The 13,853-nt window shown below is 36.3% G+C and overlaps 2 protein-coding genes across 2 annotated transcripts; both read right to left on the bottom strand.

The window, feature by feature from the left end:
* Positions 1-3,400: 3,400 nt before the first annotated feature.
* LOC143612845 (uncharacterized) lies at positions 3,401-5,927 on the bottom strand. Its single transcript, XM_077086727.1, has 4 exons — positions 5,625-5,927; positions 5,432-5,547; positions 4,366-4,609; positions 3,401-4,268 (listed from the first exon to the last, which is right to left on the bottom strand). The coding sequence occupies exons 1-4, from the start codon at positions 5,925-5,927 to the stop codon at positions 3,411-3,413; spliced, it is 1,521 nt and encodes a 506-aa protein (XP_076942842.1). The 3' UTR covers positions 3,401-3,410.
* A 3,241-nt stretch (positions 5,928-9,168) lies between these two features.
* On the bottom strand, positions 9,169-10,657 carry LOC143612842 (signal peptidase complex subunit 2-like). Its single transcript, XM_077086724.1, has 5 exons — positions 10,515-10,657; positions 10,279-10,422; positions 10,109-10,198; positions 9,546-9,691; positions 9,169-9,424 (listed from the first exon to the last, which is right to left on the bottom strand). Exons 1-5 carry the CDS (start codon positions 10,635-10,637, stop codon positions 9,334-9,336), a joined length of 594 nt encoding a protein of 197 aa, XP_076942839.1. The 5' UTR covers positions 10,638-10,657; the 3' UTR covers positions 9,169-9,333.
* Between the last annotated feature and the right edge of the window lie 3,196 nt (positions 10,658-13,853).

Genomic DNA, 13,853 nt, shown 5'->3' with positions numbered 1-13,853 from the left:
ATCTGAGTAGCTTCACCTACAAAACAGAATACCGTGAGCTCGTTATGAGAAGGAGAAGGGTGGGTCTTCTCGAAACCACCATCCGGCGTGAGAATCAGTATATATGATGGATGAAATACAAGTTATCGTGGGGTACTAGTGAGTGTTCTCTCATAAGAGTTAGGATCCTTTTACAGTTGGAGGTTGGAGGGTATTTATAGCCGGATGAGGAGAGGGAAGGTATGGGCCACCTGCCATGTCAGGTAATCCACCAATGAGAGGGCTTGCACGTGCCCAAGGGAAGTTGGTGAATAAACTAGCTGACTAATTGTGACATTTGTTCGATGTAGTACTATTGGCGATGCGTTATCAATTCCTTATTGGCTGTGCATCATTTTCAATGAGATACTTCCTTTTTGCAGCATACCTAGGAAGATCATTGGCGTCACTCCTCCCGAGATGCCGTGGAATGTTTGACGCCTTGTAGAATGTTCTCCAGCGCTAATGTTTTTTCAACGCTTTTTACTTCGTAGTTGGTGCATTATTGTTCCGCAGAGTATGTGGGTCCGCTTCGCTGAAGCCTTTGTTGCCTCTTAGGTGGATGTAGGGCCCTACCTCTTAAACGAAGGTTAGTTTTTCCAATTGGTTGAGTATAAACTACGGTGTTTTTCATCTTTTGAGTTATTATCAATCGGTTGTCGGAAAATAAAGATAACAAAGCAAACCACTTTAAGAAGAAAATAGAATCCACTCATATTCATCAGCCAAATGTTTTAATCTCTTTGCCGATTGATATATCGCTCATTTTTTTGAACAACTAATTTATTTTCACCTTTCATCCACGTCTCAAGTGAAACGACTAGAACCCACAACGATTTGGTTGTAAGGCATACATATTTGCCACTAGAATGCCATGAAGAAGAAGAAGAAGAAGAAGAAGAAGGAGGCTTGTAGCCTAGTGGTATCAAGGCGTGATTGGAATTTGTTCCTTGTCATGAGATTGAGAATTCGAGATTCACGATGAACAAAAATTGTTGATTTAGTAAGTTTATAACTAGCCGTTTAAAAAGAACTTGCTACTACATAAAAGAAAAGAAAAACAATGAAATCAGATATCTAGATATCAAGATGACTTGGTTCATGGTAGAGTTAGGGTAGTGGCAGATGATGATTTGAGCTGAAAAGGATGGCGGAAGAAGATGAAGTATGGTGCGGAATGTGGTTAAAGGTTACCGAACGGTATTTTTCCCTCACGCGCCTCACATATATAAACGAAAAAAGATAACGGGTCAGGATAAAAGGACAACATTTGTTTATAAAAGCCATAAATAGCATAAAAATAAATTACATCTACTAAATACATTAGTTAAAAGATGTCGCATGTAATTTGATGCAAACTAAACTATCGAAATTGCAATTCTCTTTATGGTAAAGAGTGACCTTGATCTGGGACCGAAAAATTATTAACTATTATAGTGTGGATATATATAAATCTTACCTCTCGAACAAAACAACATAGTGTTCTTTTTAATTACGCATGCCACATACCTGTAAAATATAAAAAGCACTGCTGAATGCGTAAGAAATCAAGAACAAAGGTTATAATTCACTACATAATGTTTCTCATGATCTATGTGTAAAAAGGACTTGTTAATTCAATTCAACTAATGAGAAACATCATCCGGTAAAGTATTATTTTCAAGTATTATTTTCGTTCTTGATTTCCTTTATGAGCTTTGGCAGTTGTGAGTCGCGACCGCAACCTGGTGGGGTGGCTACGGTATGTTTGAAAACCCGCTGTCTGACCCACCCTTACCTGAATAACTAATTCGGATCAGTCGGTGACGGTTGACCCACCTAACACGGAACAATGCGATCCAAGTGTCCAGTGGGTCGGCTTCTTGTCTCAGTGATCCTTTTTGGCCCCATAGCAACAAGTCAGCAAATACATATTCTGGCCTGCCAAATAGCAATTCATTGATGTTCAACGAAACCGGTTCCTGGAACCGAACCGGTGGACCCGAACCGGACCCGAACCGGTTCCTACCCGTTTTTTGTAGGAACCGGACCCTATCTGATTCAACCCGATGATCCGTGACCGGTTCTTGCATTTCTGAGTGGGGGCGGGTAGGAACCGGAACCGAACCGGAACCGGTTCTGGAACCGAACCATCCGGAACCGGTTCCTAACCGGTTCTAGCCGTTGGATCGAATATAGCCGTTGGAAATCGTTTTTTGACCGTTGGGGTCAAAAATAGCCGTTTTTTGGCTCCCCCAAGCACCCAACTACTAGTATAAATAGGTATTTGGTGTCATGAGTTCATCACAACACTCAAAACGCAAACCCGAACACAAAAAAATACAAAAAAACGCTATTACAACGTTTTGATTTCTCTAATCTCTTGTTTTCTCTTCTTCTATATTCATATTTGTTGTTATGGCTGCCTCACAATCATCGGTTGGTCAAGGTTCCAACGCCAAACCAAGTTTCGTTCGTATTGTACCTCATAATCGTAATCAAGAGATTTGGTGCAATTGGGATTTGGTTGAATTGGGTGATGACCATTCATTGAAGGCTCGGTGCAAGTTTTGTGGGATTTATTTAAACCCACTTTCGAATTCAAATTTGAAGAAACACATCGAAAAACCGTATTGCAAGGCGTTGAAAAAGAACGTCAACTTGTCATCAGTGGCAACCTTCAGTAGTTGTCTTCAGTGGCAACCTTCAGTAATTGTCTTCAGTGGCAACCTTCAGTAGTTGTCTTCAGTGGCAAACATCTTCAGTAGTTGTCTTTTCTTCATCAGTTAATTGTTTTTTTTATTTTTCATGTTATACAAATACGAATCGTAGTTTAGAATCCAAATCGCAAACGAAAAACGAAAAAAAAAAAAATTTTACACTGTAACCGGTTGGAACCGGTTACGGTACAGGAACCGGGTTAGGAACCGGTAAGAACCGGTTAGATAGGTTAGGGGTCCGAGGGTGGGAGAACCGGTTCGGTTCCCTAACCGGTTCAAGCCTGGAACCGGTTTAAAAGGGAGTTTTGAATATAAGAACCGGTTAGTCCCAAACCGTTTTGAACATGCCTAGCCCAGCATCGCATCACCTGAATTTGGGCCTGATCATTTTTTTAACGGCTAATTTCTTTTGATTTTCTTCAATACTTTTTCAACTTTTTGCACTGGTTAAAATAATATCCTTTTTCTACACTTAATATTGTTTGGATTATTGTTAACTAATCCACCTATTGTGAACTTGTTGCTATTGTTAAAAAGATATGTTATTTTATGAATAAAGTGGTTTTGAAGTGTTAGTAGTTTGGATTGTTTACTAGCATCACTCTAAAACACTGACATGTTTTTCACTCTAACTACAACAACACACATATCATATGCACCAAAAACCCACCCCCACCCCCACCCCCACACAACTTATTCTCTACCACTCTCTTCACTCGAATCGTCCTTATTAAAACCCGCACCGCCACTCTCACCTTGCTCGATATTGCTATCGGCTGCAACAGATGGAAAATCAGCAGACTCGCTTATCAGGACCCGTAGAGTATCCCGAGCATTCTTCTCTGACTCTGTGCTTGCTTCCAACAATGGTGGAATGCTTACGGTTATCGCGGGCCCACTGCCCACCAAGTAGGCTTGGCCAGAGGAACATATTTTAATTAATGGGAGGTGAACTATCGGGTCACACATGAACGGGGTGAATACCTGTGAAGAAGCAGCCATCGACAAGGGTAGATATGGAATTTCAGAGAGATTTGGGGACGGTTTTGGAAGTAGTGATGAAAGAGGCGGTAATGTGAATGCTTCAGTTTGTAGAGTCGTAACTGAAACTGAAACTGAGACAGCAGGAGGACACCAACAGTAATATGGAGGGGATACCTGAGGCGGTGAGCTGGATGATGGCATGGGTAATGGTGGAAACAAGCAGGTTCCCGAGGAAGACTCTAGAAGCTTCCGTTTTCCATGGTTTGAAGTACATGGAAACAAAACAGGATGCTTTTCAGATGGCTCGATACGGGCTCCATCCGTCCTTCGTCTCAGCTTAAAAGAACCTGGTCTTGGACTCAGGACAACTTGAAAGTTGCTGGTTCGGGGTCGTGAAGGCTTTGATAACAAGTTTTGAGATTGTGAGGTTTGAGTTTGACCGTCTTCGGAAGCAGGGGTTGACCGAATAAAATGAGCTCGGAGATGATGCACAAATCGTTCGAGACGGGAATCACTGATTCCAGTCAGCTCAGCAAGGGAAGGCTTCCTTTCGAGTATATTCCTCATCTAAAACAAGAAGTCACATCATCATTAGGTTGCTTTATATGTATAAGCAGCATACACTTTATTCACTAGTTGATGCATTATCAATATTATCATATACCTTTTCAAGCAATTCATTACCAAGAAGACAGAATTTCTCAGAGCACCAAAAGTAGAAGGGATCTTTATTGGGGAGTCTTACAGAAAAAGATCTACCCGAGCTATCGGTTGGTATTCCCTCAATCATGACAGACGAGTAATCTGAAGTGTTTCTTAAGATTGATAGTGTCTCTGTATGCCCATCATCCGAAAGAAATGATATGCGCAAATCAGAAGATGGCAAGAGTGAAATTACTAGGTTACCCCTGTCATATTATGCATGATAATGAACCTAATTAGATGTGAACAAGCACAATAGTCTCCTATTATAAACAGAATATAGATATTGAAGTAAAGAATAAAAGACACCATCAAAGCCATTCCGTATTGGTAAATAAGAATGATATGCACATAGCAGCTACTGCGCTAGAAAAATGTCCTGTCTCATATAGTACCACCTATTTTTCACAATCATATACTAGAAATTCAATCATAGATATGCAAATCAGGAACATTTTGATCCAAATCATCAAGTAGTCAATACTCAATACCCATCTAGTATGCAGGCATGCTTTTACTTCTGCACAATTCATGCACCAACGGTGTTGACCAAATTTCTAAATGAAAAAATTGCATATAAATGGAGAAACTTTGACTGGAGTTCTATCTAAAGGATTGCACTTTAAAAGGTAAAATATTGATCTCAACTTTTGGAAAACACACATTTTGAGAACCATTTACATATAGATATATAACATAGATCAGTAAATGGTCATGTGCTTGGTGCTAGTTGTTTACTTTAATGAGCAACACTGAGCTAAATGCAACAATGACTTTATTTATCTAATACATAAACAAGCAAAACTACCATCACCTCAATCGATCACATCCTTGATACCAATTATCCACCTTAATTGAAATCATTACCTTACATTCAACAAAGATTTAACTTTTACATCTTCCAATTAGCAAGAGCAAGACAAGCCGAGCTATAAACTTAAATGTTTACAGTTAAAGTTATAGCAGTGATGAACACATATGCATCTACAAACATATGCCTACTACACATGCAAATAGTAAGCAACTACCTTATACTGGTTGGAGTAAAAAGACTCCCTTGCTTCTTAATCTTTCCAACTCGAACCGACGCAAGAGGTATACACAAACACCTCGCGAGCAAACCGACTTCCGACGGCTCAAAATGCTGATCACCAAAACAGACATCAGTAACTCACACAATCAAATTACAATTCAACACCAAATTACAACAACTCATACTACCTGACTCAAATGCGATAACAACCGATCTTCAACACCACTAGACGCATTATTATTATTATTATTAAGCTTGAGCAAGGGCTTCAACCTCTCATCTGCTCGACACGCGCCCATCACCTGCATATCAAGCGCCAGTAGCCACCGCATAACCGTACCGTTTTCAGTGTCTCGTTGCATCAACAGATCACTATCGTTGTCTCCATCACCGACTATCAAATCCGTCAAACGGTCAGCAATTCCGATATCAGCGTTCGATTGCTGAGGATCAGAAACAGGTTGCTGTTGTTTTCTGGAATTGTTGTTCATGGTGATTGATGATTGTAAGATCTGGGCAACGAGAGGTGAAAAACGAAACACGGGAACAAATGCACGCACGGGGCGACGGGCGTGAAAGGAAGATTAATGTGATTTGAGATGCGGGTTTGGGTCCAACGGTGGGACACACGTTGACGATTGGATATTCTCAATTTCTCATCTCACCCTACAGTTTGAACTTTCAAGTGAAGCAAAGTTACAAAGGTATTTTTCGAATTTTGTTTTTAATACCCTTCAGTAATGGTAATGTTTTTACACAATCTAAATCATAATCAAATAAGTGTATTTAAAAATTTAATTGTTTAAACCATAAAAAAATCATTTACGTAAGGACTAAATTGTTTTTTGCTTATATTATTTCGTTACTCGTTAGGGTCTACGGGTCTTTTTATTTCGGCTCGGCCGAGACATATAAATTCTCGGAGACGGCCCTGCCAGTATTATCGGTACCGATAGGCCGTCTTCAAGAATTTAAATGTATCGGCCGAGCCGAAATAAAAAAAAGCCTCGTATGCCCTAACGATTAATGAAATAAAAAGGCCCGTAGACCCGATATCTCAAATGAGCTATGGCTGAAAAGAGATTGGACCCAATATATCTAATAAGATGACTAAGATTTGTACCTATTTAATAAAAAATAAATAAAATATATATATAAAAAAAATTGTGCTATCGAAAATTAAGTGCCCCGCCCAGTCACCCGGGTTACCCAACCAACCAGCCGGCCCTTGGTATCGGTACCCACTCATCCCTAGTTAAAAAACCGAAAACGTCTTGTTACAAATTTTTTTTTTATAAAATTCTATTTGTTAGTTTGTTCATATACTTGTTAGCTAGATGTCACGTTTTATTCTAATAATTCATATACTTGCTAGATGTGGCACTAATTATTTTCGTAAAATCAAATTGAATGTACTATCTTTTTCCAAGCAGTTATATTTCTTAATCCAGCATTCAATATTGCTTTCAACATTTATAATATCTTTCATAGGTCAGTAGTTTTCTTTTGGCAGCATACTCACATGTTTTCGATTATAGCAGTGTTCAGTTTTGGTGATTATTATGGTTTAAGTATTTTTGTACAAATTAGTGTTCAATCTCATGTTTAGTTACAGCCTACTCCATGATTTCCAAGTTCTTTTAGTAAGAGTACAAACATCAATCAATCTTTAAGAGCATCCTACCTCTCAACTACCTAGTTATTGAACATCTGAGAGCATTAACAACAGGTCTCTATATCTATCATTTTCTAATTTTTAGAGAAATATTTAGAGAACCCAATAAAATTACAACTACACCGACATCTTTAGAATAGAAAACAACTATAGAGAAATTATAGTACTTCTCTATATATATTTTCTATACCTTTCTTTTCAGTTGGTATGAGTAAAAGAAAAGAAAATATAATTAAAAACATAAAGGAATACTATTTATTGAATATAGATGGATACAGAAAATAAGATGTGAAAAGCGCTTACAATATATTTTTAAATTTTAAAGATAATTATGTTTTTGCTAAATTACAGACTGAGATATAAAGAACCACCTAAAAAGAATGTAGAAGCCTTAACATTCATTCATCATGTATATTGAGATGAATTGTAATTGTGTATTACTTAGAACTTTCATATTCATTGAGATGAATTGTAATTGTTTATTACTTAGAACATTCATATTCACTTCCCTGTTATGTATTCATGTATATCATATTTAAAGCATTCTTAATTCATTCTTTAAATTATGTGAGAGGGAGTCTCTATTTTTTTAAAGATGGTTAAAATTGGTTGTGAGAGAAGAAAAGAGAAAATGTTACTGTTCATGGTTAAATTTGGAGAAACACACTGTTCACATCTATAATTTTTTAATGTTTTTTTAAAGTGGTTGTGAGCTATGCAATTAATGCGGTAAAAAATCGGATAGTTATAATAGTAATATCAAAAGAAAAAAACAGAAAAGTATCAATAACTGAAACATGATTCAATTATAAACAATGAAATCTTTCTCCGAGTACACATCAACCAAGGAATCGTTGGTAGATGAAAGAGCAAGAACATGAATTTTCTAGGACTTGGATAAAAAAACCGGTTATAAACAAATAAAAGATCAATTTTGAAGTTTGAGCAATTATGGTCTTTTCTTAATTTAGCCCAAATATACCAACCTTGAAAATCGGTGCTATGATCGCTATTTAGGAATAAAAAATCGGTCTAATAGCGGCTAATAGCGCCGCTAATTGAGGTTCCGCTATTGGCACCGCTATTTTACGAAGGTCCGCTAACCGCTATCCCACTATTATCCCACCGCTATTGACAGCATAGGTTGTGAGTAAACGAGAGAGAAAATGTGACGATAAAAATATAAAAATAGTAATATTTAATTGAAAATAAGAGAAAATTTGGTGTTTTAAATGCAATTATAGAGATGAAGATGAAAAATAAATTGAGAGTGCTCTAATGACACTAAAAATCGTTACGTTTCTCTCTCTTTTCAATTAAATAATACACTATTATACTTTTATCATTATCATTTCTCTCTTTTTCACTCACAAGTCACAACCACTTTTAGAAAATATTAAAATATTGTACGGTGTAAACAGTGAAACCTCAAATTTAGTTTTCCCGTATAACATTTTCTCTCTCTTCTGCTCACAACCACTTATAGTCATACCATATAATTTACAAATTTCACACATATTTTCAAGGAATAGGTTGAGAATGCTCAAAAGTGCACAAATCGGTTCATGTTTGAAACTAGTTCAGGTTGGTCAACAAAAAGTCAAAACTAGGTTGAGCTCAAACCGTTTTCTTGACGGGTTTATGGTCAGTTTCTTGATAAATTAAGGTAAAAAAAAAGGTCAATTTTGACAGGTTCGGTAACCAGTTCAATGGAGAAGACTGCAAACCAATCCTGATTCTAAGGTTTCTATCGGTCTCTAACCGGTTTGAAAGCGGCTCTAATCATTAAGTCATTAGCCAAATCAAAACCGTAGTATTTGAGATGGTTTTTATGGTGAGCTTAAAACAAGATTTCAAACAATCATAATTCCAATTTCCATAGGGTGATCTTTAAACCATGTTAAGACCATAACAGGCATATTTGATACCCACAGGAAAACCTGTTAATGCGTTAGGTAACAAGAAATGATTACCCAACCCGTTACCATTGATTACCCAACCCGTTACCATCCCCACGCCTCAACAAACCAAGCAAATAATGCTTAGCCTAGGCTTCATAATAAAACCACTTCAGGTTTATATGTTAAGATAAAATGATAACCATCTAAAACCTTGTATTTAGCTGTCATATGCAGGTTTTCATTCATTTTCTCAAATTATATTAGATCCCATAATTGTAGGTTCAAAAGTATAGCAACTGATATTCCTTTGAAGTTACATTTTTACTTGCTCTTTTTGTTAGCGTAGTCGTTTATTAGGCCCTCCACGTCTTTCCAAAGCAGGCCTTCCACCAACACTCCATCCTTTGTGAACCTGTAAAACACCGCACCAATGTTTAACAGGTCAAAATAGAAACTTTTTTATATGGACAATATAGTTAGATCATGACTGACGATTGTGTGTGCATTTTTGTCAAAGAGAGAAAGAGAGATACCACTTTGTGACACTTTTGGTGAACTCCACAGTTGGTTTTGCAGAAATAGATTTCGGATCAGCACTGGCTATGGTGAGAGTATACTTGTCGGAGAATCTGGAAAGCTTAGAAGATACCATTAAGCCAGTACTGTTATAAGCAGAGCCCTGCCAACACAGCAAACTTGATAAATGAAAAATGACACCATTGTGTTATAAACAATTAAAGTACCATTGTCAATATCAAGCAATTCAATTATATTATCTTAATCTTTCATCAAGGAGTAATTACATTAAAGAGCTCAAAGCATTTATAGAACCACTATACTAGACATGATGCAGCATCGGAACAACGACATTGATATGGCAAGCTGCTTTGATAATACTCTATACTAGACAACACATATACACAAGTGTTACTTTGTAACAAAATGTTCTATTGCCAATTCAAACACTGCAACTTATGTATATTTTCTGACAAAATGTTCTAAAAGTTTGATTCTAGTGCAAACTTCACAAATCACAAATTAATAACAATTCAACCGAAACGTATAGTTTGATTATTAAGGGCGAGAAAAAACTTACTGCAGGAGGGTAGGTAAACAAAAATGCATTCTTTTCCTTGGTGTAGATGATCAGCTGCAATATCCCATTGAATATCACATACTTGCCAGAGTCAAAGATAAAACAACCATAATATATAACAGATTCAGTCATCTACTTTATAAACACAATATAAAAGGATATAATCCGATGCATCCGATCAAAAAGTTCTTGTTATCCGGAAACTTCTTATTGTAAAACTGAGCAAACAGAGCAATAATAATAATAACCGCTCCGATCAACAACCTAACGTTACTCATTCTCACATCTTCACGGTACCCACGGCTAGTCACAATCTGATTCGAATTAACAAACAAAACACGTTATTAATGAATCGTAATGAACAAACTGAACCTGAATTTTAAAATTGGAGTGAAATTGAGTATACCTCGGTGACAGTTTCGTCGAGTAAGTGCTTGATGGAGTGATGATCTAACAGATTGGTTTTCTTAGGGGTTGTGGTTGGTGATGAGGTGGTGCCGTTAACCGTCGCCGTCGTTGTAGTCGTCATCTCCGATTGAGGGTTTCTAGGGTTTGAAATTGAGACTTGGGGGTTTTGTTTGTTTACTTTCACCGGAAAGATGAAACGTAAGAAGTTGATGAGCGGTTATGATTATTTGAGGTTCCCTGTGGTAAGTTGTCTTTTTTTTTTTTTTGCATTTGGCAATTGAACTTGAGTTTATTGTTTCAAAACGTGTTCTTTTAGACATGTAAACCGGCTCATGTCAGATTGTTTCAGGCTCGTCACGTGAGAGGTAAATCAGCCACACTCAGCAGTAAGGCGATTAATCGCTTAGGATCGATTTCGTACCCACGACCTTTAGGTTATTGTTTCAAGTCTTATGCCCCCTTAACCAACTGAGTTACATGGCGGGAACGAACTATGTGTTGCGATAGAGATGCACAGATCGGGTATTTTCATGAATCGGGAAGGAACTGGTTCCGGGTATGGTTAACAAAAGTCAAAACCGGGTTGGGTAGGAATCAGTTCCGGGTATAGTAGGGTATTTGATCGGGTATTGACCGATTTTTTTTCGGGTTTTGGGTAGGGCAGGGTTTTGACCGGGTATTTCTGATTCTGGAGGTCCATGTCAGTTCTGGTTCCAGGTACGGCTTCGGGGATAAATCTTATACCCGGTTGTACCCTTGACTCGGGTCCCGAACCGGGTATTTGTGAGCATATCGAGTCTCATTAAAAAGAAGAAAGTAAAGAAAAGATTCGTGTTCCCAGAGTTTTTTTAAGGAAAGGGAAAGCAATGAGTAAGATGTTGTGTTCTCGAGTTTCATTAAACGAAGTAAATGTTAGTGCTCGATTTTGCGTCTCGGTCTTTGTTTAAAGTATTATTATATTAGAAATAATGTATAGGGGTATTTTGGTAAATGTATGTCATTCGTATGACATATTCGTTAATTGTATATCACATTCGTTAGAGTAGCTAATAACGAATGTGACCTTTCGTAAATGTAACCCTCATTCGTTATAAGTTTATAACGAATGAGTGGACAAATGTGATCATTCGTTAAGTTTTAGTAAATGACTTAATGTATTGATAGCGAATGTGATCTCATTCGTTAGGCCTGTCTAACGAATGAGTCCCTTCGTCTATATATACCCTGTAATGTATTTCATTATTAAGAGTTATTGATTATTCCTTCTTGTGTCTTGTTACTCTGCCAAAATACATTCAGAAACACACAGTTAACGTAAGTCACCATAGATCCAGTCACCTAATCATATCTAAGGACTAGATCCATATAGTAATCGCATTGAATCAGGATCATATGGCTTTTCAAGTGTAGTAAGCACCATAGATCCAGTCACCTAATCTTTAAGGCCCTGTACAACATCAACTTTTATCTTTTTATTTTTGTTTAAATGGAGCCTTATCTGCGTGTGGTAATACTGATCCTAAGGGAAAATTTTAATTTGTTTACTTTATTTTTTTATTATTTTTATTATTTTTGCATGAGTCACACTTAGGGGGTGTTTAGATGAGCTTTTAAAACTTACTTATTTGCTATTTGTTTGTTGAAAAGCAAAAGGTTGTTTGGCAAAGCTCCTCCAAAAGCTTCAAATTAAAGCTTTTCAAAAGTTGTTTTTGCTTTTCAAAAAGAAAATAAGCAAAAAAGCAATTCTAAAAGCTCACCCAAACACCCCCTTACTCAATTATAAAGAAAAATGAAAAACATATGTGAAATTCACTGTATAAAAGATATAACAATTGTGTATGATAGGTGGGGTCCACATAATATCCGTGATTAATTAACCAATTCAATCCGTATCGTAAAGCAACCGAAAAATCTGTGTAAAATTTAAAGTGGACAATTATATCTACAATCATCGTTGGATTATGTGCATAATGTGTTGGAATTGAAGTGTAGTTTAGGACGTTAGTAGTAAATATGATTCCCAGCTCGAACTCACAAAAATATGTACTGCTTTATGTATTTTAGCTTGTTAAATTTTCGTTTTTACATTCCGTTTAAAAAATGAAAAATACAAAAATAATTTTTGTGTGTTTTGATATTAATTTTCGAAAATACAAAAAGAATTTCTTTTCTTCTTTATTTTCAATTATTGAGTGTTGAGATTTAATCAGGTGAAAAAGAAAAAGTAGTCCCCACAATTTAAGTTAAGTTGTTTTTAAAGTAAACGGTTTTTAAATTATTTCTGCTTAATTTAAGCATTTACAGTCAAAGTTTGACTGTTAAAGTAAATATTTTAAGGTAAATATTCATCAAACTAGGGTTTGAAGATTATTTTATTGATTTTGAATGGTAAAATGACCATTCGTTAAATTAATTTTACATCCGCTACTACAGTGTAACGAATGAGGGTACATTCGTTATACATTCACATTCGCTTCCGCCACGTCATCACAAATGAAGACTCGTTCGTATAAAGTATAACGAATGTATAAGGTATATGTAACATCTCGGATTTTTCGTATTTGTTTAAACCGATTCGAGAATGTAATTCGGATCTTTCGAAATATTTAAAACTTGTATTTATAGGTTTCTAAGGGCTATTTGGCATAATTGAAAATTATAAAATTATACACAAATATGAGCTCAAATAACGATTATCTTGATTTTACATTCATGTATTTAAATTGTTTGTTCTATTTAGATATTGTGTGTATTTATTTTCGATAAAATAATTAAAAAGATATTGTCACCTTTTATGCATGATAGTATCTTCGAGTTGTGAGCAATCGGATCACGCCCCGACATTTCTGCCTTAGGTTGGGGTGTGACAGTATAAGTTGTTATTCATTAAAACTTAACGAATGACTTAGTCATTCGTTAGAAGTTTACGAATGAACAAAGACATTCGTTTAAGTTTAAACGAATGAAGAGAGATTCAATAATTTGATATAACGAATGGAAGTTCATTCGTTAGTTCAAAATTAACGATGTGCATCGGTTTGCCTGTAATCATTGACTGGGTATAAAACCTTAGGAAACGAATGGGAAACCTATTCGTCTTCTCACTATTTCACTGCACAATAACGAACCTCCGCCAAATTTTTCCAAAAATCTGCGAACACCTTGATTCATCTATTGACCATTCTTTTGGTAATCTACAGGTATAGACGAGCAAAAAATACATTTATTGGAGGTTTAAGATTAGATTATCAGGGTTAATTGATGAACTGATATGGACATAAACTCAATGACCATATAATATTGTTTCTAAAACCAAATTAAGGGTATTCTGAGTATC

Source organism: Bidens hawaiensis, unplaced genomic scaffold, assembly GCF_021521415.1.
Source record: "Bidens hawaiensis isolate Kalapana, Puna unplaced genomic scaffold, B.hawaiensis_p1.1 tig00035597_1, whole genome shotgun sequence".
Taxonomy (NCBI): Eukaryota; Viridiplantae; Streptophyta; class Magnoliopsida; order Asterales; family Asteraceae; genus Bidens; species Bidens hawaiensis.
This window is presented reverse-complemented; position numbering and strand designations above follow the sequence as displayed.

Excerpts from the sequence above, each read along its gene's own strand:
- LOC143612845 (XM_077086727.1), bottom strand. The coding sequence starts at position 5,927 with ATGAACAACAATTCCAGAAAACAACAGCAACCTGTTTCTGATCCTCAG. Across the intron at positions 5,548-5,624 it reads TGTTATCGCATTTGAGTCAG|CATTTTGAGCCGTCGGAAGT; the intron begins GTAGTATGAGTT and ends TTTGGTGATCAG. Across the intron at positions 4,610-5,431 it reads TTTACTCCAACCAGTATAAG|GGGTAACCTAGTAATTTCAC; the intron begins GTAGTTGCTTAC and ends ATAATATGACAG.
- LOC143612842 (XM_077086724.1), bottom strand. The coding sequence starts at position 10,637 with ATGACGACTACAACGACGGCGACGGTTAACGGCACCACCTCATCACCA. Across the intron at positions 10,423-10,514 it reads TCGACGAAACTGTCACCGAG|ATTGTGACTAGCCGTGGGTA; the intron begins GTATACTCAATT and ends AATTCGAATCAG. Across the intron at positions 9,425-9,545 it reads ACCAAAAGTGTCACAAAGTG|GTTCACAAAGGATGGAGTGT; the intron begins GTATCTCTCTTT and ends GGTGTTTTACAG.